At 39.0% G+C, this 25,094-nt stretch overlaps 1 protein-coding gene and 1 long non-coding RNA gene across 4 annotated transcripts in view; one reads left to right on the forward strand and one right to left on the reverse strand.

Moving 5' to 3' along the window:
- The window catches only part of HHIP (hedgehog interacting protein), a 99,947-nt gene extending 95,561 nt beyond the window's left edge, over window positions 1–4,386 (reverse strand). For all 3 annotated transcript variants that reach the window (XM_050791767.1, XM_050791766.1, XM_050791765.1), the window contains exon 1: window positions 3,482–4,386. In XM_050791767.1, the coding sequence (XP_050647724.1) occupies window positions 3,482–3,760 (279 nt within the window). In that variant the 5' untranslated portion in view covers window positions 3,761–4,386. The remainder of the gene's footprint in view (window positions 1–3,481) is intronic.
- Window positions 4,387–4,523: 137 nt separating this feature from the next.
- On the forward strand, window positions 4,524–7,529 carry LOC126955334 (uncharacterized). The gene is made up of 2 exons (XR_007725889.1): window positions 4,524–4,730; window positions 6,716–7,529. It is a non-coding gene; the product is annotated as an uncharacterized LOC126955334 (long non-coding RNA).
- The last annotated feature ends 17,565 nt before the right edge of the window (window positions 7,530–25,094 follow it).

A 25,094-nucleotide genomic window follows, 5' to 3' on the forward strand; every position in this document is an offset into this window, starting at 1 on the left:
TTTAAGCTAATTTCCTGTTTCAATTTTTGAAAGCTGTATACAAAACCATCATAGTGGTTAAAACTAAATATACTTCAGAAATCATGTAAAACTTTGAGACATTATTACAGCGTGCCTAGTAATCATTGTGGCTGTTGCTAATTTATAACATCTGGCAGGTCATCCTTTAATCTTTAGCCACACGAAAGTAAAATCCATAGAAGAAGGGTAAGATAAATAGGGGATACACAGTAAAGCGTGGCCTCCAACTATAGCTTATCAACAAATAGTAAAATGGGTGACAGAGACCTTCTGTATTTCTCTTTATTTACCAAGTAACTAAACAAAGAGGGCAAAAGGCACCCACACGGGTTCGATGAGGGGACAAAAGGAGAAAATACATGACAGTATATTAAGATGTCGCCTTAAGATCACTTGGTACACAAAAAGTTATTTCTAAAAATCATATGCCTACAAGGTTGTTCAGCTGTTGGGTAGAACACATGTGTCTCTGAACTATAGTGCTGGATTATGTCATTAAAGAGTTCAGTTTCAATTTTAGGCTAATATGTAAATAGATCATTGTACTAAGGCAGCTGTTAAAGGGACCCCAGGATGAGTTATTTGTTTAGTTGGATGTGTTCAACAATAGCCTTTGTGCCTGAAAGAGCCAGAGCAAACAAATGATTGTAAAAGGGCACACTTGAAAACAATTACTTTTCACCCATTCCTTGACAGCTTTGGCTGTGAAACCACCCAAGGTAGAGAGAACTTCTATGCCTCTGTGGCTACAAGTTAAGTTTTAGAAATGGGGGTATTTTAGTTGGTTGCAGATTCAATCTGGTTAATGAGAATTAGATTCTTTTAGCATGCTGTATTTAGAAAGTGCGATAATATTGCTAAGATAATATGACTTCCTAAATTTTGACAGTACTTATTTGTCAAGGTAGTTAACAATCTTATTACAATATAGAACATTATTAAAATATATAAAAAATTAAAATAGAACATAATTCCATGACTAAAGAATTGAACTCAATTCTAGTTCATTAAAGAAAATTTCTTAGCCTAGAAACAGGACTTAATTGTATGGCTGAGCATGCTAATATTCCTACCTAGTTTGCTACTATCTATTTGTCTAAGAAATTTCTTCCTGTAGGAAAAACCTACTACTGTAGTTTCTTGAAAAGCTGCAGAAATGTTTCTGGGGATTTTTTTTTCTTCCATAAACAAAAAAAGGGCCCTTTCAAATAGCAATCATCTCTCCTGTATACACATTATGAAATAAGATCCTAACATATATTATAATCCAGGAAGGCTTACGGGAAAAAGGGAAACACTGAAGTTTATTATAAAATAACATGTTTTAAAAACTATTAAAACTTGAGAACTAATATAGGTCAAGAATGCATATGCATAGCTATAGCAAATCTCTGTTTTGAACAATTTGGGTATTGTTAGTTTATAAACCACTTGTAATGGAACCAGCAAAAGTCTAGTGTACCAAACTTAATTCAGACAGACTTTCCAAATGAGTAGGGGTTTGTTGAAGATTGGAAGCACATAAAACAGAAAGGAATGTGTATAGTTAACATGGCAGATTGCTTCCTAAAGAATGATTTCTTTAAAAAAAATTATATAACTTCTCTTAAGGGCTATAACTCCCCTCGGTCCCATCCCCCTTCCCTTTCTCCCCACCATTTAGTGAAGAACAAAATTTTCATTCCATATGTCCCTGGAAGAGTTGAGTACTGCAGGGGTCCCTAGATCATCAGTATATTCATAGTATATATTACACCAAGGGAGACTTAATGGCAAATATTTCTAAACTTTTCTCTGAATTTGCTGGTTCTTTAGGGCTCCTGATAAAACCTTTAAGGTGACCTGAATGTAGCTACTTTGAAACTTAATTCAATTGCAACACAGGAGCTTAATGACATTGTTTTGAATAAAATCCTGGAATATCTGTTCCCTGAATCTCAGGCTCCTGCTGCATATGGTAAGAATAAAAAGAGAGTTGCAGCTGAAAACCTGCAGCAAGACAGTTCTCACTCATCTGGGAATAGAAGGAGTTGGACAAATGCTCCCTCAAAAGGCATGAACATTTGGACAGAGCTGGGGACTGAAAGAGAATGATGTTCTCTAGTTTCACCCATTAGTGAACCAACTAACAAATACAATGGTGTTGTTGTTATTCTTTTGCCATAAGCAACAGGACTCTGTGTGTGGGCAGCAGTTTAGTGGGGAGGAGGATAAGTCGACCCCTTTTTGTCCTATTGATTTTTTCCTATTTGCATGACTTGAGCAAATTAAATGATGCAATATGGCTTTTTGTTACAAAACAAAGTGAGAGATACCACCCAGACACATATGTTGATTCGTAGGAGCTGTTTACATGAGAATAGAGTGAAATCTACCGTGAACTGAGCATAAAAATTAGATTCAGCCTGGGTATTTTTTTTTTATGCCTGGGCCAGCAAGACTGAAGCACGAGTTTTCCAAGAGTCTCTCAGACCTTGACAACTGGCAGTGTTCTAACAGAGGAATTCTTAATTAAACCTAAAATGGGGAAAGGGAGGGGGAGCAAAGACACCTGATTGTTTATTTCACGTGCAGTGATTGTTAATGACGTGACCCAGCAATCATTCCTTGGTGTACAGTGAATACCACCCATGACTGCATCTCCTGGCAAGAATGATATTGCAAACTCAAAAACAAGCGTGTCTTTACAGTCAACAAACACCATGTTAGTATTTAGTTAAACTTATTAACACAAGGATAACGTAAATGCCATTACTCTTAAAACAAATTCTTAGAGAAGATCTTCTTCCAAGACACCTAACTGACCCTGAAAGTCTGAATTTATAATGTTACAAAATGACGAAGAATCGTCTCAGTTTTACGTGATAAATAACGCCCCAGCAAAATCTTTCGCCAATGTTTTTCAGGTCCCTAACCGGAGGACCAAGAGTTCCTTTCTGTTGGTTTAACTAATGTAATGCAAGACACCCCCCTCTGACGGGGCTGGGGATCATAAACCAACCACGCTTCAACATCCTTTACAATTCAATCCTATCCCTAACCGAGCACGTGGAGAAAACGGCACAAATCTTTTTACCCTAGAAAAATAAACCGGAAACCACAGCCACCTTAATTTACAGTTTCACCGCAGCCAGTGCCCCATTCGATCCAAAACACACTGTTCATCGCGATTCTTTTAAAATATTTACCCAGCCCAGGGTGCGGGTACCGCAGAAGCGTCTGTTTTCAGAGATAGGCAAGTTTGCACAGCATCCCGACCGCGGACTCTGGGGGCGGGAAAGCTATTTGCTTACCCCAGAGAACACACAACAGAATCACGTTAGCTCTTTAGAAAAGTTATGGGAAGAACTCCCCCAAAGAAGTTTTGCCCTTCTTACAGCCACCGGCTTTGCCAGAGCCACAGGGAACCCCACCCAGCCAATATGCCAAGTACGCGTCCGTGAGGCCGGTGACTGCCTACCTTATTCTCCAGGCGCCCCAGCCCCGGGCTGTCACTCCGCAAGCAGCAGGACAGCCGAGGGTAGAAGCCACCGCACAGCATCTCTCCCCCACTCAGCAGCTCCAGCTGGGACATCATCCTCCTGTCTCTCCTTTTCAGGCGCTTCGGAGGGTTCCCATTCAGGCACCTTCTCCTCCTTGCTCCGCTCCCTTCGTTTCTTTCCCCAAACTTAGCATCTCCTTCAAAGAAGCCCAGAGCCACGGCCAACAGCAGCAGCTTAAAGGAGAGCATCTTCAGCATCGTCTGCCCAGAGCAGCAGGGGCTGGGCGCGGGAGGATGGGGGGGGAACGCCACTGCCCAGCAGAGGCACTAAGGCGCAGCTCCAGGAGGAGGCTGCGGGGCTGCAGGGCGCTCCAGAGGCAGAGGGAGGTGACGGGGACAAAAATACGTTCAGCGATGCAACTTTGCAAAAAATAAAAGACGCGGCGATGGGTCCAATGCCTTAGGGGAGCCCGAGGAGCGAGATAAAGTTGTGCAGATGACACCGTTTTCAGTTGTGCCAGTGTCAGTTGGGTTAGGGGCTTTCTGCTGCGGCTGGGAAGTGGGAGGAGGAGAAGGAGTTGGAAGAGGAGGAAGAAAAGGAGAGGACAGCCACAGATGTTCACTTGTCCGTGTAACGGGAGTTGTTTAGGTGGTACAGTAGCAGGAACAGAAACGGCGACGGCGGCGGCGGGGCAGGCGGAGGCAGGGTCAACGCTGGGCTCTAGATGATGCTGAGGTCTCCTCTGCCGGCGGCTGCAGCTTCTCACACAGCCTCTCATGTTTCGCTCCCTCTTTTCTTCTTCTTTTTAACTAGCGCGCGGGGAGGTGCTGCCACAGCGCGCCCCTTGACGTCACCGCTTCTCGCGCGCCCCCGCCCAGGGTGGGGGGAAGGGGAGGGGGCAGCCCCCGCGCGAGCGCGTCCCCCGGGCCCCGGCGGCCTCCCTGCTGCGGCGGGGAGGGGCGGCTGGCAGCGACGGCGGCGGACTGAGGGGGAGGGCCGTGAGCGTTCGGAGCCAGCCTCGAGGGTGCTGAACCCAGCGCGCCCGCCTCGCCGCGGCGCCCGGGTGGGGGCGTCCACGGCCCCGGTTCCCGGCGGGCTTGGGGCAGGGGCGCAGTCCGGAGATTCCGGGACTGCCCGGCTGCTGCAGTCCGCAGGCTCCTCTCTCCTCCCCGCTTCCCCTCCGCATCGCCTGGGCTAAAGGCGGCCAAGCAGAGGCTCCGAGAGAAAGTAAGTAAGGGTGGGCCGTGGGAGGTGGGAAGGGAGGGACCCCTTCCAGGGCCATCCCCACCCCAGCCCCCCGGCCCGCCCCTCGCCCCGTGGGAGGGTGAACTAAGTGGGCTGAAGCGGACGGGAGGGAGTTTTTGGGCCCCTTTGTCTCCCCCAGCCTCACGGACACCCCCATTTTCCACACTGTTTTTCAATGTGAAGCTCAAGTCCTCAAAGATCTTTCTTGGGGTCTGACTTAGAGGCAGGGGGACATCCCAGATGCCGTTGAGTAGGCTGAGATGGTTTGGAGACATCCTCGCTGGAGGTCCTGCAAGCCACTGAAGTGTCACAGACACGTGTGCGCGGAGTGGGGCGGTATGTCGGGCCACAAGCCAAGCCGGAGTCGGCCTCCCAGAGTGTTTGCCTCGGTTTGGGCGGGTTAGTCCCCGACGCACCTTTCAGGGCCCCACATGTGTTCTGGAATAAGCCAGGCCCCGCTGGTGCCATCTGGGAACACAGGTTCTTGGGCCACAGGTGGACGGAGAGAAGCTGGGCGCGGAATTAGTGATCATTTTAAAGCACACACACACACACACACACACAGACACACACGCACGCACGCGCGCGCAGTCCCTGGGGAGAGATTCCCCGGGAGTAGAAACAGAGGCGTTAGATCTGGAGAAAGAATTAGTTGCAAGTTTAAGGGCGTCCAGAAGCGCTGTGCTCTACTTATCCCTGTGTATACAGATAAATTAACCTTTTCCCCAGCTAGACAAAGTCTGTATAAATAAAGTGTTTCTAAAAAGATGTCTATGTTATCAAGAGCGGTGACTTGAGGTTTACTGGATCCCTGCAAGTTGGCATCAGGACGAGCTTCTACAGGGTTGCACACAAAATGTGCTTCTAGCCCACTTGGGTATTTAACAGAGGAGCTGATTTCCCAGAAGATGGGCTTTGATGAGGAGATAAGGCAGTTTTCCCATTTTGGCAATGGAGGAATGTTCACCATATTTGGATTTGCTTCACTTGTTGGACATTGATTTCGCCAAGCGATTGCAAAAGTTGGTGATGATTGAGGTGGGCAGCTGACTAAATTAATCACTTCTTTAAAGTGGTCACGGTGGCTAGGTAAGGCTTCTGTCTTTTTCACTTGCTGAACCTGGATATTAGTGAAGTTAGGTTTTTCCCAAAAGAGGTGACACATCAGAATAACTGAAAAGAATCTGCTAGGATGTCTGGCCCAGTCCTCAGCTAAAGGTAGGGCCCCGATGACACGTTTAACATTTTCCCCAGGGGCTGCTGTATACACATGATTCTTCATACACGTGAGTGTAAGTCCACTTAGGATCTCACAGGCTGTTGTTGTTTTTTTTTATCTGATATTCTTTCTGCTTTGAGGACTTTTAATATAAAATTAATCAGAGAGCTGCAAGCACTTTAAGACTTTAAACTCATTAATAGATCTCAAGATGAATCCCATCAAATTTAAATCACTTGCATAGTTTCATCTCATTAGATAGTTTGAGAATAAGGACTTGAACCCAATCTGGGGTGCTTTCCACTATCCAACCCTTTATTCCCAAATGCCAAGTTTATATTCATTTTCCAAAGTAAAAATCCTTCTAAAAACATATTTCAGTGGTTTGAGCTCCTACTCTGATAAATTCATGTTAGTAGTTTTGAAACAGGCCTTTCTTATAGCTTATACTTCAAGACTAAGGACACTTAAAGGTAAATTAATTTTGTTTTTAAAATACTGTGCATCTGTTATAACCCTTGACCCTAAGATATAGAAAGTTTATAAAAGATTACTGAAATAAGACATGCTTGTTAGTTTTGATATATGGAAACTAGAATTGATTTCATCTACTGTTTGTCCTGAAAGTCAATAAATTGGGTCACTTAGGAGATAGCTTGAGCTTATTCTTAGTGTTACTGGTATAATTTCTAAACAGTTACTAAGCAGTGTTATACAAATGGACTAACTTCTGATTCATTTTTTCCAGAGGGAAAATTGAAACCCTTGCCTACAACCAGACTGACAGCATAATTTCTTAGGAATCAAGAATCAACACAGGGTTATTTCTTTAGATTAAACCTTGAAAGCCCCCTTGGAGGCTGAAGGAACAGAGGATAGCCATGCATACACTTGAACATGAAAAATGGTCCTCTTTCATTGGAGAGGTCTCCCTCTTCAGCTAAACAGACAGAGCGGTGAAAAGAAGAAGGGACCCCTTCCTGACGAAAATAATCCAGACAAATCAAATTGGCCTTTTCTAGCAAGGAATGGAACAGCCCAAGGATGGCTAGATCACATCTGCTCACACCACCACTGAGTAATCCTCTCCAGAACTGCCACCTATGTGCAGGTCATGCCCTGTGCAAGAGCACCTAAAGTGGGAGCTGAAGTCCTGCCCAGGCTCCCTTCACCAAGCAGAGTTTATGTTGCTGTGCGTCTGTGTCTACCCAGAGGATGTGGGTCCTTTTTAAAATGTACACCAAATCATTGTGTATGAGCTAGCACCAGCTTGGACCATCCCTCCCTCAGAGGTCCTATCCAGAGTTATATTCCCTACTTTAGTAGAATTAATTATTTTCATGAACGTATTTAGTTGATTGTAAAAAATGAAATATGTGACATAAATTGAAATTAATTTCAGAAGTAAAGGTCAAAATATTATCATGTATGTGAATTATGTATATATGTTTGTATATGTATGTATCAAGAGAGTTATATGAATATACATTTCTGTGTATCAGAAGTGAGGACAATTGAACTTTGGTAAGTGTTTAAAATAAAATTATTTTGAGTTTTGGAATCAGCTTTATGTATGGATTTCTGGCCTTCACAGAAATATGTACTATTTAATTCCATTTCAACAAATATATATTAAGTGTTAGGCACCATGCTGATATGTATATGGTACTGAAAAATAATGCAAACACCCTGCTTCTAGGTAGCTATTAATCTAATATAGAAGTCAAATGATAAGGTAACAAATAAAATTACAGTTATAAATTATGGTAAAGGCTATGAAAGAAATGCTAAGGGATAGAATAACAAAGAACATCTATTTCAGATTAAGCGACTGGAAAAAGCTTCTCTGGGAAAATGACATTTCAATTGAGACCTAGGATAACTTGGAAGGAGTGCAAAGTGACTCCAACCACTGTTGAAAGTCTAGGACCATTTGAGTTCAGAATATAATTTGATACATTTGAGGAGAAGTGCAGAATAGATAACTCAGAGGCTAGAGGCCAAATTCGCAGACTTTTCATTTATAGACTCCAGGTAACTAATTAAGTTAGTTCCGTGTATTTGTCATTCACTTTTGTTTTTGCAAGTGCCCTTTCTTTCCTCCCTCATACTTATCCATCTTTGTCTCTTTCTCTAAATTTAGGCTTAACAACAACCTCTTCTAAGAGTTATTCTAGTTTGAACGGCCCTTCAACCATTGCACCTCACCTAACAAGTGTATAGATACTATATTTTATTTATTTTCTTTTGTGCATCATTGGTAAATACCTGAGACGTTTACATATCTGCAAGTTGAATATTCATAAGATTATAAGCTCCACAAGGGCAGGAATTGCATTTCCTTCTTTGGACACCCCAACATAGTTTAGTTTCAACTCCTAGCACAGCAACCAGCCTCTCAATAAATGCTACTGAGTGGCTGATCTTGATGGAGTTGATAATTTTTAAAGGTTTAAAATGGAGCTAATATTTGCATTAAAAAAAACTTTAAATTGGGCCAGACATAGTGACTCACCCCTGTAATCCCATCAATTGGGGAGTCCAAGGTAGGAGGATAGATTAAGCCCCAGAGTTCAAGACCAACCTGGGCAACACAGTGAGACCCCATTTCTAAAAAAATAAGGAAAATTATCCGGGCATGGTGGAGCACACCTGTAGTCCCAGCTGCTTGGGAACCTGAGGTGGGAGGATCACTTGAGCCCAGGAGATCAAGGCTGCAGTGAGCTATGATTATACTGCACTCCAGCCTGGGTGACAGAACAAGACCCTGTCTCAAAAAGTAAATTGTGAAATAGAAGAAAGCACACAGTTTAAAGTGCACTATCACTAAGGAAGTGCAACAGACCTTGCTACTAAAGTGTGATTCCACAAACGAAGGACAGCCAGCAAAGCGAGGTAATAAATAAATATCCTTTAAAAATTAAAGGTTGGTTATAATTCAGATAAATGGACGCAAAAATGGTAGGGCTGCTTCTAGGGTGTTTTCTACAGTTAGTCTTTCTTTCAAAAGTCAGCACCTACTGTGTACCAGAGCCTGATCTGGACCCTGGGGACACAGCAGTGAACAAAACTTTTCTCATGGAACTCATATTCTAGTGGGGAAGACAGGTAACAAACAGATATAGATTATACCAGATGGCGAGGAATGCTGCAGAGAAAAGGGAGCATGGCCAAAGACTGCCGGGGTTGGGAGAAATAATAATTTTGTATACATTGTCAGGAAAAGTGTTTACCGAGGCAATATTTGGGCAGAAACAAATATTTGGGCAATATTTGGGCAGAAACAAGGGCAGAGAAATAGCCAGGGTCCACATTGCATGGGATCTTATAAGGTATGTTATGGATTCAGGCTCTTAATTCGGAATGAGATGATTTTCACTCAGGGGTCTTTGTCAGAAATAAACCATGCTAGCTATTTTCACAGTGCAAATTACAGATGAGGAATTAGTGAAGTGGAACTGAAAAGGCGAAAGGGGAACACTACTGCAGGTAGCCACTCCCATCCCTAGGAATTGAGGACGAGGGAAGAGTTGGGGTTAATAGAACCTAGATGCTTATTGGAGAGCCCTGGTAGAGCTGTGTAGATGGGGTTGCTGCCCAGCGGGTGTTGATAACCTGAGATGATGAAATGAAGCTGATGATGGCAGTGTGGGAAGAAGATTGGAGGCTGAAGCCACTTGCTACTGACAGGATATATTCCTTTCCTAGAGCTGCCTTAACAAGGTACCACAAACTAGGTGGCTTAAAACAACAGAAATTCGCCAGGGCCTGGTGGCTCATGCCTGTAATCCCAGCACTTTGGGAGGCCGAGGTGGGTGCATCACCTGAGGTCGGGAGTTCGAGACCAGCCTGACCAACATGGAGAAACCCTGTCTCTACTAAAAATACAAAATTAACCAGGCGCGGTGACGCATGTCTGAATCTCAGCTACTTGGAAGGCTGAGGCAGGAGAATCGCTTGAACCCGGGAGACGGGAGACGGAGGTTGTGGTGAGCAGAGATCGCACCATCGCACTCCAGCCCGGGCAACAAGAGAGAAACTCCATCTCAAACAACAACAACAAAAAGCCAGAAATTTATTATCTCAGTTCTGCAGGCTGGAAGTCTGAAATTAAGATGTTGGCAGGGTTGGCTGCTTCTAGAGATATGAAGCACAGTGTGTCTGGGCTTCTCTCCTAGCTTCCGGCAGCCTCCAGTGTTCTTCTCCTTGGTTTGTAGGTAGTGATCTCTCTGTATCCGTCCTCTATGCAGGTCTATCTCTGCATCCGAATTTCTCCTTTTTATAAGGACACCAGTCATATTGGATTAGACTTCACCCTAATGACCTCATGTTACCTTGATCATCAGCAAAAACACTATTTCCAAATCAGGTCCAGGCATTAGGATTTTAACATCCTTTTGTGGGACACAATTTAATCCATAACACAAGATAAGGGGTCATTGCTGGGGAGCAAGTCCTTTCTCTCTCTCTTTTGCCTTCTAGCCTCCCTCTAGTGCCCTATCTTAGGTAGGATTTTCTATAAGCAGAGGCTGAAACGGATTCTTGGAAAGTAATTCATTGAGAAGAACTAAGGAAGAAGAGGTTGAGAACAGCAGAATATGGCCAGGGAAGGAAGCTTAAATGAGGCTGGAAGCGGGATCTAGCTTCAGCCTGATTCCAAGGGGGCTCTGGAGCATGAATGGCACCATAGAATTGGTTCCGACTCGAGACAAATGTAGAGAGATTAATTTTTTAACCCCTTTAATAGTTGGTTATTATTTGCAGGTTTTCCCCTTAGGAGTCATGCATCCCCAGGTAGGCAGGTTCCATTCTGCCAAGAACAATTCTCTGGAGACAGGGCAGCTGTGGACTCTTTACAGCATGGTGAGCTTTGATAGCCTCTACTTTTCAAGGAATCTGTCCATTTCATTTATCGGCACAAAGTTGTTCATAACGATTGCCTTGTTATCCTTTTATTCTATAGAATCTGTAATAATGTCACTTATCTCATTCCTGATATTGGTGGTAATTTGCATATTTTTGTCTTATTTCTTCATCAATCTGACTGTAGGTTTATCAATTTTATTGATTTTTTTTTCAAAGAAACAGCTCTGGGTTTTATTTATTTTCTCTATTGTTTTCTTTGTAATTTAATTGATTTCCTCTCTGATCTTTATTGTCAATTCTGTTCTGCTTACTTTGGGTTTAATTTGCTCTGATTTTGATAGATTCCAAAAATGAAACCTGAGGTCAGTGATTTGAGACCTCTTTCTGTCTTGATGTGTCTCTCTCTCTTTTTAATGTAGGTATTTTCCTCTTAATGCTGCTTTAGCCACATTCCAGAAATTTTGAAATGTCATGCTTTCATTTTCATTCAGTTCAAAACACTTTCTAATCCCTCATTTAAGTTCTGTGATCAAATAATTGGGGATTTGTTTTTGAAGACTTTCTGTTGTTGATTCTAACTCAGTTCCATTGTTTTTAGTGAATATATTCCATATTCATAGAATTTTTAAATTTTTGACACTTTTTTGTGGGCAGGAAAATGGTCCATTTTGATAAACATTCTGTGTACAATTAATGTATACTCTGCTGGTTTTAGGTGGAGTGTTCTATGAAAGTGTGATTAGGTCAATTAACATTGTTCATGTCTTATGTTTTCTTCTTGATTTTCTATCTACTTGTTCTGTTAACTATTGAAAGGATATTTATATCTCTGAGTATAATAGGGGTTTGTCTGTTTCTTCTTGCAGATCTATTAGTTTTTGCTTTGTATAATTTGAAGCTTTGTTGTTGGGTAGATAAACATTTAGGATTGTTACGTCTTCCTAATAAATTGAACCTTCTGTCATCATGAAATGAAATGTCTTGCTTTATTCCTAGTAATTTTTTTGTTCTAAAATTTTCTATTATTAATATAACCAATCCTACTTTATTTTGATTAATGTTAACATGATATATCTTTTCCCATTCATTTACTTTTAACCTATTTCTGTGTATTTAAAGTACAGCAACATAGGATTGAGTTTTGCTTATATTTGCCAATATGATAACCTATGCCTTTTAATTAAGATGTTTAAACCCTTTACATTTGATATAAATAGTAGTTCAGTTGGGTATAAAATCCATTACCTATTTGTTTTCTATTTGTCCTATCTATTGTTTATTTCCTTTTTTACTCTTTTCCCTATTTTGAAGTTGATCATTTTTTATTATTGCATTTTATTTCTGTTATTGGCTTATTACCTCATATTCTTTTTTTAGTAGTTACTTTAGGGTTTAACTTGTCACATTATATGTTCAGTTAATATTACACCACCTCATGTCTAAAAACCTTAAAACAATATACTTTCATTTCTCCTTTCCAGCCTTTGTACATGTGTTCCCTGTACGTTATACACTTCAATATGGTATTGTTAATGTTTTTTATTTAGATAGATGTTCATCTTTTAGAGAGATTTTAAAATAAAAAAGTCTTTTATATTTATCCATATATTTACCATTTCTACTGCTATTTAATTTTTAGTGTAAATACAAACTTCTATCTGATATGATTTTTCTTCTGCTTGAAGAACATGTGTTAACAGTTCTTGTAGTAAGAGTCTACTGGTGATAGTTATATTTTCAGCTTTTGTATATCAGAAAAAGTCTCTACTGCTATTTGTATTTTAGTGTGATTCCAAACTTCTATCTGATATGATTTTTCTTCTGCCTGAAGAACCTGTGTTAACAGTTCTTGCAGTAAGGTCTCCTGGTGATAGTTTTATTCTCAGCTTTTGTATATTGGAAAAAGTTTTCTTTTAACCTTTGTTTTTGAGAGACAGTTTTGCTGGGTATAGAATTTTAAGTTGACAGATTGTTTTTTCCGTTCAGTATTTATAGATGTTGCTCTATTATGTTCTTAATTACATTTTTCCAGTGAGAAATTACCCTCATTTTTATTTTGTTCCTCTGTATATAATGTGTCTTTTTTCTCTGGTTGCATTTCATATTTTTCCTTTATCAGTATCTTGAAGCCATTTGATTCTAATATAACTTGGTGTAGTTTTCTTCATATTATTGTGCTTCAGGTTTATTGAAATTCTTGGATCTGTAGGTTTATAGAGTTCATCTAATTTATTGGTTATTATATCTTCAATTTTTTCCTCCTCCCCATCTTTCGACGACTCTCTCTATATTAGGCCACTTGAAGGTGTTCTACAGCTCACTGAAGCTCTCTTCATTTATTTTTTAGCCTTTTTTCTTTCTCATTTTAGATAATTTCTATATCTTTTAGACATTTAGATAATTCTAAAAGTCTAATCTGCTGTTTACCTCATCAAATGTATTTTTTTTAATTTTAAGCATTGCATTTTTTTCTCTAAATTTTGATTTAAGGCTTTTAAAATCTCTTCAGTCTGTTTTTTGCCTGATTCATCTTTCTCTACATTCTTGCACATTTTTGAGCATAGGGAATAGACAGTTTTAATACCTATCTTAGTGTCCTTGTTTATTGATGCTGTTATGTGTGTCAGTGCTGAGACTGACTTTGTTGATTTTTGTCTTTTATACAGTGCATATTTTCCCGCTTTTTTGCATGCCTGATAATTTTTATTAGATTCTGGTTATAGACAAAGCGTTTGTGTCCTCACAAACTTCAAATGTTGAAATCCTAATTCCTAATGTGATAGTATTAGGAGGTGAGACCTTTGGTAGGTAGTTTCTGCATGGAAGTGGAGCCTTCATAGATGAGATTGGTGCCCTTACTGAAGAGACTCCAGAGAGCTCGCTCACTTTTTTCTGCCATGTGAAGGTACATGGAGAAGTTGGCCATCTGCAACCTGGAAGAGGGCTCTTACCAGAACTTAACAATGTTGGCACCCTGATCTCTGACATGCCACCTTCCAGAGCTGTGAAAAATAAATAGTTGTTATTTAACCCACTAGTCTATGGTAATTTATTTTAGCAGCCCAAACTGACCCAGACAGATTCTAAATATTGTGACATTTACCTTGTCGGATGCTTGGCATTATGTTTCTATAAATATTCTTTGCTCTGAAGTACAGTTAAATTACTTAGTAATAGTTTGATCTTTTCAAGCCTGCTATTAAACTTTGTTAGGTGAAACTAGAACCGTTTTTATTCTAAATCTTATTTTCTCCACTACTAAGGCAATACTATTCTAAGTTTGCCTAGAAAAAAATGAACACTACCTGATTTTCCTTGAATTATGAGGTGTTCTCCTCTGGCTCTTGTAACACCAACTATTCTTAGGCCTATGTGAGCTCTAAAGACCTACTTTTTTCAAGTCGTTCTTCCCTTTTCTCAGGTAATTTCCCAATATGCATTTTGTACTAAATACGCAGCTGAAGAATTGGAGGGTATCCCTCTGTGGATCTCCATAGCTTTCTGCGTGCAGCGTACTCCTCTCTAGTACTCTGTTTTTTGAACACCAGTTCCCTTGGTCTCTCTAGACCCCATGTCTCTCTTCAGTTCAAAGTTAATGCTTACTCTTTCTCAATTCCCCCTCCCTGCACTGCTGCCTAGAAAATCTGTCTGGGCAGTAAAATGGGACAGTCATAGGGCTTACCTTGTTTGTTTTCCCTCTCTCAGGGGTCAGTGTCCTCTGATTACTTACTCGATATGCAATGCCTAAAAAATTTGTCCAGTTTTAATTCCCAGTGTTAAAATATCACAATATTAACTATTTAATTGTTTCAGGGAGTTGATTAATCTGATCCCTGTTACTCCATCTTGACTAGAAGCAGGAGTCTTAGATCTTTTTATTTGTGCATATAGGAAGTTTTTCAATAACCAATTCAATTACTTTAGTAAATACAGGACATAGTATGCCCAATTACCAAGCCAGTGGGTGATTCATTTCAATATTTTATTATCAGCCTCTGTTCATGTCTTTCTGTTTCTGTGGGTCTATCACTGTATGTAATCTACAGTGTCACAAAGTAGTTGGTGGGAGTTTATTTTAGTCTTTTTCCATTTTTGCTCTTTATTATGAATAGTGATCTTAACTACATTTCCGTGTCTCATATCTAAACCTTTTAGCTCTGTCGGTCACCTTTTGTTTCGAGACCCATGACCATGCCTTCTTCCCTACTCTGCCATTACCCTGGGGAACCATGACTCTCAGAATGTTTTTGTTTTTTTTTTCCTGGTACTCCAACATCCACAGTTACTCATTTTGTACAGTGTTAAATTTATTTTGAAAACACACAACCCTTCCTACTTTTTTTTTTTTTTTTTGCCCAAAGGGTAACACCTGGCTGCTGTGTATTCTGAATATAAGGAAGAGAAATCAGTAGCAGACTTTCAGTAACTGTTTCTGTGTTTAGTATTATGCTGTACTCTGCTGCCTATCACACCTGGCATCCTTGAGTCTATAACCTCCCCCAAGTTCTGAAAGACAGAATGGCTCCCACCTTGGCTGCAGCCTCTCCATATTTATTCTGGACTGCATCTTTTCCCAGTCTGCTTTATTGAGCTCCACTCTTCCACTAGTTTTCCACTTTCTAGAAATGTGTTGAAATAGTTTATCCACTGATAAACCCCTTCTTGTTCTTTTCACAGCTCTGTGTTTGCCTCTGCCCTTTTAAATTGTTATGCAGTAGCCCTCCCTTAACCTTGGGGCTATGTTTCAAGACCCCCAGTTGATGACTGTCATCAGTTGAAACACATTCCTATTCATGTCTTTTACCCACAAATTTAATGTCCTTTTCATCTTAAATCTAAGATGAAAGCACTATGGCTATAACTTTTGCAGTTTGAGGTGTGACAGTAAAACTAGCACAAATTTCTTTTTCATTCTTCACAATTTCGCAAATAAATTTGTTTTTACTATAGAGCTTAGCAACCTCAGCATATGAATTTTTTCTTTCCTTAAGTAGAGAACTTTCACTTTTTGCTTAAAAGAAGCACTTTCAGGCCTCTCTCTGGCATGTCCAAATGGTCAGCACCGCTCTTCTTGCACTTTAGTAAGTAAATTAAGGACCATCTCATCTTATAAGTGAGATGTCTACTAAGTGACTAAGGGGTGGGTAGAGTATTTAGTGTGAATACACTGGGTAAAGGAATGATTCACATCCCAGGTGGGACAGAATGGACAGCATGGGAATTTATCACACTACTCAGGATGATGTGCCATTTAAAGCTCACAAATTGTTCATTACTGGAATATTTTGTTTAATATTTTTGGGCTGAGTTTGATCACAGGTAACTGAAACCCTGGAAAGCAAAATCTTGAATAAGGGAGGACTACTGAATCTTATTTTAGTGGAATCCGAGGAAAAAGAGGAGATAAATTTATAGGCTCAGTTTGTGGTCTTGAACTGGCACCACTTGCTATTTAGTTGCTAAAACTAAAGATATATAGTAATTAACATTTAATTATTTAATTGACACTATGACCAATTCCTTTCCCTGAAACTATGTCTTCTCCTGTTTCAGTAACTCCAGTCTCAACTTGGTTTCTTATTTATCTGGATACAACTCCTCAGCCTTCACCTCCTCTCTACATCTCCTTTACATGTTTGTGTACCCGAAATTGCTATCCTTGGCTCTTTTTGGTATTCTCTTTGGACATTTTTGCTTGGATATCCAGCTAGTATTTCAAAGTCAGCAGATCCCAAACTGAACTGGTCATCTTTACTTCTAAATCTGCTCCTCCACATGTACTTTCCATCTCGATGAACAGTACATTCGTACCTTTTTTTTTTTGAGATGGAGTCTCAAAAAAAAAAAAGATGATTTCGGCTCACTACAACCTCCATCTTCCAGGGTCAAGCGATTCTCCTGCCTCAGTCCCTGAACAGCTGGAACTACAGGCGCCCACCACCATGCCCTGCAAACTTTTGTATTTTTAATAGAGACAGGGTTTCACTATGTTGGCCAGCTGGTCTTGAACTTCTGACCTCAGGTGGTCCACCTGCCTCTGTCTCCCAAAGTGCTAGGATTACAGGCGTGAACCACTGCACCTGGCCGGTACATTCATACTTCTAATCACAAGTCTAAAAATTTATGAGCCATCTTCACTTCATCTTTTAGATACAATTGGCGATTATGTCTTGTGCATAGTACCTCTTAAATATTGCTCAAAATTATATACTTCTTTTCATCCTCTCAGCTATTGCTTCTTTTATTTAACAAACATTTAAAATTTTTTACTATAGAAAATTTTAAACACAGTAAAATGTAACTGTCGCTCAAATTCAACAATTACCAACATTTGGCTAATCTTATTTAATGTATATTCCTCCCTATTTCATCCCTCCACTGGATTATATTAAAATAAGCACCAGATGCTATATCATTTCCTTGGTAAAACTTATGCATTTCTAAAAGGAAAAAATTCTTAAAACATAGGAACAAAATCGCTACCATCATAAAAATAATAATTCCTTAATAATTTATTCTTGTGTCCATTATGAAATATATTCATATGTCCACTACATTTTCTTGATTGTCATATATATTTATAATAGGTCTGTTCAAATCTGGAACTAAGCAAAATCCATGCAATGCATTTGGTTGACATGACTTTATTGATTCTTCTTTAGTTTAGAGAGGTTCCTCCTTTTAAAAATTTTTTTATTTTTTAAATATTTATTTATTTATTTATTTTTAGACAGAATCTCAGTCTGTCACCCATGCTGGAGTGCAGTGGCACGATCTTGGCTCATTGGAACCTCCATCTCCTGGGTTCAAGCAATTCTCATGCCTCAGCCTCCCGAGTACCTGGGATTACAGATGCATGCCATGCCACCATGCCTGGCTAATTTTTGTGTTTTTAGTAGAGATGGGGTTTTTTAATGTTGGCAAGGCTAGTCTGGAACTCCTGAGCTCAAGTGGTCTGCCTACTTGTCTTCCCAAGGTGCTGGGATTTATAGGAGTAAGCCACCGTACCCAGCCCCTTTTTGTTTTTCTTTCCCATTTATTTACTGAAGAAATCAGGTAGTTTGTCCTTTAGGATCTCTCTCAACATTGCAGGTTTGATTGTATTATCCTAGTATCTTTAAACTGGTTTCTGTATCTCTGTATTTTCTGTAAACTCATATCTAGATCTAGAGGTTTGAATGGTATTTTTGCAAGAATATTCCATGAGTGGTTTCTATTTCATCATATTTGGGAACATGTAATGTATGGCTATTTCTCTCATTGTAACGATAAGACTTTTCAATGACTTTAAGCATTATTATACTAACCCATTCACTTAAAAAATTCCTATGTCATCTATCTAATGGGTTCAACAGCTATTGATGATCATTGTCTAGGTCCATTATATATTAGGGGCCTATCATTTCTTATTAGCGTTACTGCAACAACTCCCTAAGCTTTCCAAGCCTATAATTTATTTCCTTCAACTCTACTCCATTATGCCCAATGCCACTAAATGAATTTTTGTATACCACAACTCATTTCATATGCTTCCCCTGCATAAAATTATTCAATGAATTCATAGTCAATTAAGAACAAGTCTAGATTCTATAGGAAAAACATATAAGAGCTTTTATCATTTGATCCCTGCTGACCTGTCTTATTACTCACTTTACATTTATAAGTGCTTAAGTTTTTCTGAAATAGAATTCTTCTTAGAGAAGTTGCAAAATATTGGTTGAGCGTTTATGGGAAATGAGAAGTAAGTTGTTGACCTACAGGCAGATGGCAGAATTATTTTTATGGAGATGACATCTAAGCCCTCAAGAATGGAGCATCTTGAGAGGTCTTTGGTCAAATCAACAACAGCAATGTGGCATGCTTAAGACCATGCCCAAGAGTATTGACTCCAGAGCAAGGAACTTTGGGGAGGGATATTGGATAAGGGAGGAGTGATATTTGGCAAAGTTGTATTTTAAAATGCATCAGTTGTAAACTTGCCAAAAAAGGTGCATTGTTTGCTTAGGTTGTATCATCTTTTCAAGCTTCATTCCCATGACATTTTCTCTTAAAGTTACCGTGCAGATACATTAATTATGGTTTAATTCATATGAAATAACCACAATTTCATAATTGTTTCAATTCTATTCAATTTATATTTAATTGATTCATGATTTGGTATAACTATTTTACTATATAATTAATTCATTATAAAACAGATATTAAGGACTATGTATTAATTATGCCTTATTGTTTCTACTTTACGTATTACATTTACTTTTTAATTCAAGTGGATAAAATGTTGTTGCTAGATTTAAAATCTTTAGGAGAAGCAGCACTTAGCAGATGGCATCTACATTTACTAAATGTCTATAATTGGTACTTTATCATGTCTGAATCATGATGGATTCACTACATCTGTCTACAGCTGCAGGCTCTGTAACCTACTGCCATCTCCATAGCCTCTTCCTGTATCGTATATGTATTTTGAATCTCCATAACTTTGTTAACACCCCACTGGACCACAATTCACTGATTTGCTCTCTGAACATTGACTGGAGTCAGTGTAATAAGGACAGAATTGAGATGGAGATCCCTGGGTGCCTGCAACAGGAGTCTCATGTGGATTTCTTATGATGCCTGAAAGTTATGTCTCTTGGAATTGCATCTTGTCAAATCAAACTTACTTAAAAAGTAGCTTTATTTAGTGGTAATGGTTTAAACTGTTATTTGTATAGTATTTCTTTAGTAAGTGCCAATTTTCTGTAATACCTGTATCAGCTGCAAGTGGTGAAATTTATTAATACATTTTCCTTCCATGGAATTGCAAGGGTGAGCTAATGGGATGAGAGGGTGTGCAGAAATGGTTCTTAATTATAAAATAATGGAAAACAGTCTACGTTGTGAAATTACCTCATAAAACAGAACAATCACAACTGGGATGATTCAGTAATTAATGATTACATCAATTAAATTATTTGTATCTCAAACCTGTGTAAATACTATAAGGAAGTATAATACCTTAAACTATGTAAACAATTAATAAAATATAGAAGACATTATAAATTCACAGAATTGAAAGCCTACACAGCTATAGAATTAATTACTTTTGTGTGCATTAGGTGTTTTGGAAACTAAGCATTAATTTCCTGGTTTTGACTCATATCAAGACCACCTTGTAGGAAAGTTTAACTCCTCAATTAGTATGTATCATTTAGCTAAATGTTTGGCAACTTAGCCACTAAAACAAAATATGCAAATGAATATTTGCTAATGACTGAATGAAAACATGCTCTGTTTCTAGATGTTTTTAACTCAAGAATAGTGTAAAAATACTAAGACATTTATTCAAAACAAGCTACCTTAATCAAGACACAGAACCAATCCTCAGCAATACTAAATTGTGTACAGTTTAGGCAGTTAGACTATCTGGTAAAACATTTTTTTTTTAATTTGAAGGATAACTTTATTTCATATTTTCAAAAATATATAGTTAGATCAAACCTAAATATATGATAATTTAAATATTGTCAACCATTTAAAGCATTCCTTATCTTATAAATAATTATCTTGGAAAAATGCTGTGTTATAAAAATGTCTAAACCTAGTTTAAAATGTGTATTTGCAATAGTGTTTTTGGTCATGCAGTCTAGAAGGGGACAGATACATTTCTGTAAAAATGTTCTGACAGACTAAAACAAAAACTTGTCATGTCAAATTTTGGACCAAAGACATTATTGAAACTAAGGCAACAATATCTGATTTAATAGCATGTGACATAGTTAAAAATTATTTGTGTGGTATGGAGCATGACTGCAAATTCTGTCTTTTTCTAAAATTTGTGAATTGTATGTATTGTTTTATTTTCCAAATGTGGTTTACTCATAAAGAAATTCTTCAGTTTTTTGTTGGAAGTATTCTAAATTTTATGTCCTGCCCAAAGGCATGAAGTTCTACAAACATTTTCATTTATTAATAGTTGTAAACACCTGGGCATTTGGTACATATTACAGATACTTTTATATGCAAAAAATTAGAATAAATGTTGGATATAAGAGAAAGCTTTTATACTTTAAGACCTATTTGTATTGCATAAGACCAGAGGTTCCATGAAATTTAACCTTTTGGTGCTTTGATTTTTTATCTTACATAAAATGTGATTTTTCTATTTAAAATATCCAAAAAATATATTCTCAAACATACCTAGTTCTTGAAATTTCTTTGGATAGTTATAAGTATAAATTAATACAAATATCAGGATTGTGTGCCCTTTAAAACAGGTGATCTTTCTTTCTTCTTGATAAAGAGATGGAGAATTACATGGTGGGTTTTCTTTGTGAGTGTGAATCCAAAACATATTGAGCCAGACTTTATTTTCTTGTGAAAAATAATCCTATGCTAATCACCATGTGTGCTTTGTTTATTGCTTTTAAACAATACCTTACAATGATTAATAAGCACCTGAGGAAGAATAGCTTTACTTTCATCTTGAAAAAGTGACAAGCACTGTATATGAGGCCAATTGAAAGCTAGCATTACATCTGGAAGTACAACATAGTTCTGAAATAAAGTCTTCACTCACAGTTAGAAAAAAGAAGGGTTTCAAAGTATGTTGCTCTTGTGAGGTATGGATGCCGATTTAGTATCTCCTCAGGGGAAAATCAGATCATATTTCTGAAAGTTAGTGTTGTGTTCTATAAGTTTGTAATCAAGTCTTACCTCATTTCTTTTAAAATTGGGCTTTTCCTCCATCTTCCCTGCTGGGACATAATTAATTTCTCAATTTCTTTTGTGTTACTCCACTTGTATGGATGGATGAGGTTTTTTTGTTTGTTTGTTTGTTTGTTTGTTTGTTTTGTGTGTGTGTGTGTGTGTGTGTGTGTGTGTGTGTGTGTGTGTGTGTTTGAGTTGGAGTCTTGCTCTGTCTCCCAGGCTGTATTTCAGTGGCGTGATCTCTGCTCACTGCAACCTCCGCCTCCCGGGTTCAAGCAATTCTCCCGCCTCAGCCTCCTGAGTAGCTGAGATTACAGGCATGTGCCACTACACCTGGCTAATTTTTGTATTTTTAGTAGAGACGGGGTTTCATCGTGTTGGTCAGGCTGGTCTTGAACTCGTAACCTCAAGCAATCCACCTGCCTCGGCCTCCCAAAGTGCTAGGATTTAGGTGTGAGCCACCATGCCTGACCTGGATGATTTTTTAAAAATAGATTCTTCTAAGATCTTTCTTTGACCTCTTATGTGATATTTTCTAGTCTTTGAATTCATTTGATCAATTTATGTGTGTGTGTGTGAAGTAGGAGTTTCTCCTGTGAAAAGCTGGTAGAAAGAGTTATATTTAAGTCTTTATGCCGGGTGCAGTGACAAGTGTTCTGCATCTATTATCTCATTTAATCATCATAACAACCCTACGTTAAAAATATACATTTTATACACAAGAAACAAAAACTCAGTGAAGAAAATTTCCCATAGTCATATAGTTGGTAAGTCACAGAGCTATGTACAAACACAGACATGTCAAATGACCAAGCTCAATAACTACATTGGGCTTCCAAAAGAGTGGGCTGTGATTATGGCTTTATCCTAGACACAGATAGCCTATTACTGTGTTCATTTTTTGATTATCAGTAAAATACCACATCCTTCCTTATGTGTACTGCCAACAGTTCCCTCAATAATACCTTTTGTTTAATCATGCATTGTCAAAGTCTGAAGTTCATTGCATATATAACTTCTTAGTCATTATGGAACACAAACAAAACATGATTCTCTAAGTTGTTCTCATTCTCACTGTTTCCTTCCTTCATTCCACCTCATCCACCTACTACTGACATAACCCAGTGCTTGTCATCACTTCTGGTCTGACATTCCTATCTCTGAAGACATCCTCTGCATTGGCTATATATGCTTTGTAACCATATTATCACAAAGTCAGCAGCTTAAAACAAAACACATTTACTATCTCACAGTATCTATGAGTTAGAGGTACAGGCTTGGCTTCAGGGTCTCTTAATGCTGCTACCAAGATGCTGGCTGGGGCGTCAGCCTCAATGAAGGCTAGATTGAGGAAGGAACCCCTTCCACTGGCTTCTCAACCCACTCCATTCTGGTTTTCAATTCCAGTGTTCCACTGAAATGGTCCCTGCTAAGTTCACCAATGATTACTATGTACAGTTACTATATGCAAGTAACACTTTTCAGTCCTTGCCTTGCTTAACCACTCAGCAACTTCAATAACTTTCTCCACTCTTTTAAAATAATATTCTTTTCCCTTTTTTTCATGTCAAGACATGCTTCAGGATTCATGTTGTTGTTAGCAGCATTCAGTCTCTTACAGGCTGTTGGACCAAAAGCCTCCATTTCTTGTTGGCTGCTGTCCAGAGAGCATCTTCAGTTGCTTGTCACATGGCCCGTGACATAGGCCAGTGCACAATATGGCAGCTTGCTTCTTCAAAACCAGCAAGGGAGAGAAAGTCTCCCCTAAAGACAGCCTTTACAGGCTTACATAATGTAATCATGTGCACATAATCGTGTATATTCCATCTCCTTTGCTGTATCTAGTTGTTTAGAAGCAAGTCATAAGTTCTCTAAGTTGTTCTTCCCATTCCCACTGTCTCTTTCCTTCACTTCACCTCATCCACTTATTACTGAGATAACATGGTGCTTTATCATCGCCTCTGGTCTGGGGAGGGAATAGGATCCCACAAAAACCTGAACACCAAGAGGTGGGCAATGTGGGGCCAGGCTAATATCTGCCACATCCTCCTACACTTCAAGGCTTCCTGCTTTACTATTTCTGCCATGTCTATCTTTCAAACTCATTTGGTTCTCTAGGCCATTGATCTCTCTTCTTTCTACTGATATACCAGTCTCCTCCTGTCCTTGTCCTTCGTGCATTCGATTTCTTGCATCCATATTTCAATTGCTGTCTTGCTAACACTCTAGCGCCCTTGACCCTTTGTCAGCTGCATTTACTCGGATAGCCCCAACTCTAGATGAGCCCAGATACCCTCCTCCTCTGAATCTAAACTCAGATGGCACTACTGTCACCAAATAAGGGCTCTGTTTCTTATAAGAGGTCATTTCCTCCCCCTGAATCTCATCCCTACTTTAACCTCTAGTTTCAACCTCTTTCTCTTCATGGGATCCTTCTCATCAACATTTAAGTATGTAAATATTTAAACCATTTTTTGACTCTATGTCCCTCTGTGTAGCTATATTCTTATATTTCTCCTCCATTTCTCAGCCTGACTTGTTGAAAGAGTTCTGTACATTACCACTTTTAACCTACTTTCCACTGTCTTCTCAACCCACTGCATTCTGATTTTCAACTCCAGTGCTACACTGAAATGGTCCCTGCTAATCTCACCAATTATAACTATATCCAGTTACAATATCCAAATAACACTTTTCAGTCCTTATCTTACTTAACCACTCAGTAGCCTCAATAAAATTTTCCAGTCTTCTTTAAAAGTCTTGTTTCCCCCCTCCTCCTTTTTTTTTTTTTTTTTTCATGTCAGGACATGCTTCAGGATTCTGTTTTTCTTGTTTGCTTTCCATCTTCTTAGCTAGATTCTCCTTCTCTATTAAACTTTTAAGTGTTGTCATTCCTTCAAATCCTGCCCAAGGTCATTCATTCTCCTCATTTACACTTTCCCCTGTCTAGACAATCTCACCTACTTCTGTGTGTCTCTATTTTTATTTATTTATTTGTTGAGATGGAGTCTTGCTCTGTCACCCAGCCTGGAGTACAGTGGCATGATCTCGTCTCATTGCAACTTCCACCTCCTGGGTTCAAGTGATTCTTTGGTTTCAGCCTCCCGAGTACCTGGGAATACAGGCACATGCCACCAAGCCTGGCTAACTTTCGTATTTTTAACAGAGGCAGAGTTTCGCCATGTTGGCCAGGCTGGTCTTGAACTCCTGACCTCAGGTGATCTGCCCGCCTCAGCCTCTCGAAGTGCTGGGATTACAGGTGTGAGCTACCGCTCCCTGCCAACTTCAGCGTATCTTTAATTTCCATTACTATGTCAAATAATTCTGCATATGTACATGGACCAAGTATCTCATGAAACCCTAGAATCGTATATCTGCCTTTTTATTATCTCCACTTTAATAATTTCATGAACACTTCAAAGTTAACACCCTGAGATTTAAATTAAGAATTTTCTTTATGTAGACCTCTACTTTCAATGTTTCATACCTCAATAAAGAGCACCATTATTTATTGGCAACTTGCTCAAGCCAGAAAACTGTTATCCTTGATCATTCTTTTTGCCCACTCC

The sequence above is a fragment of the Macaca thibetana genome, chromosome 5 (assembly GCF_024542745.1).
Source record: "Macaca thibetana thibetana isolate TM-01 chromosome 5, ASM2454274v1, whole genome shotgun sequence".
Lineage (NCBI taxonomy): Eukaryota > Metazoa > Chordata > Mammalia > Primates > Cercopithecidae > Macaca > Macaca thibetana.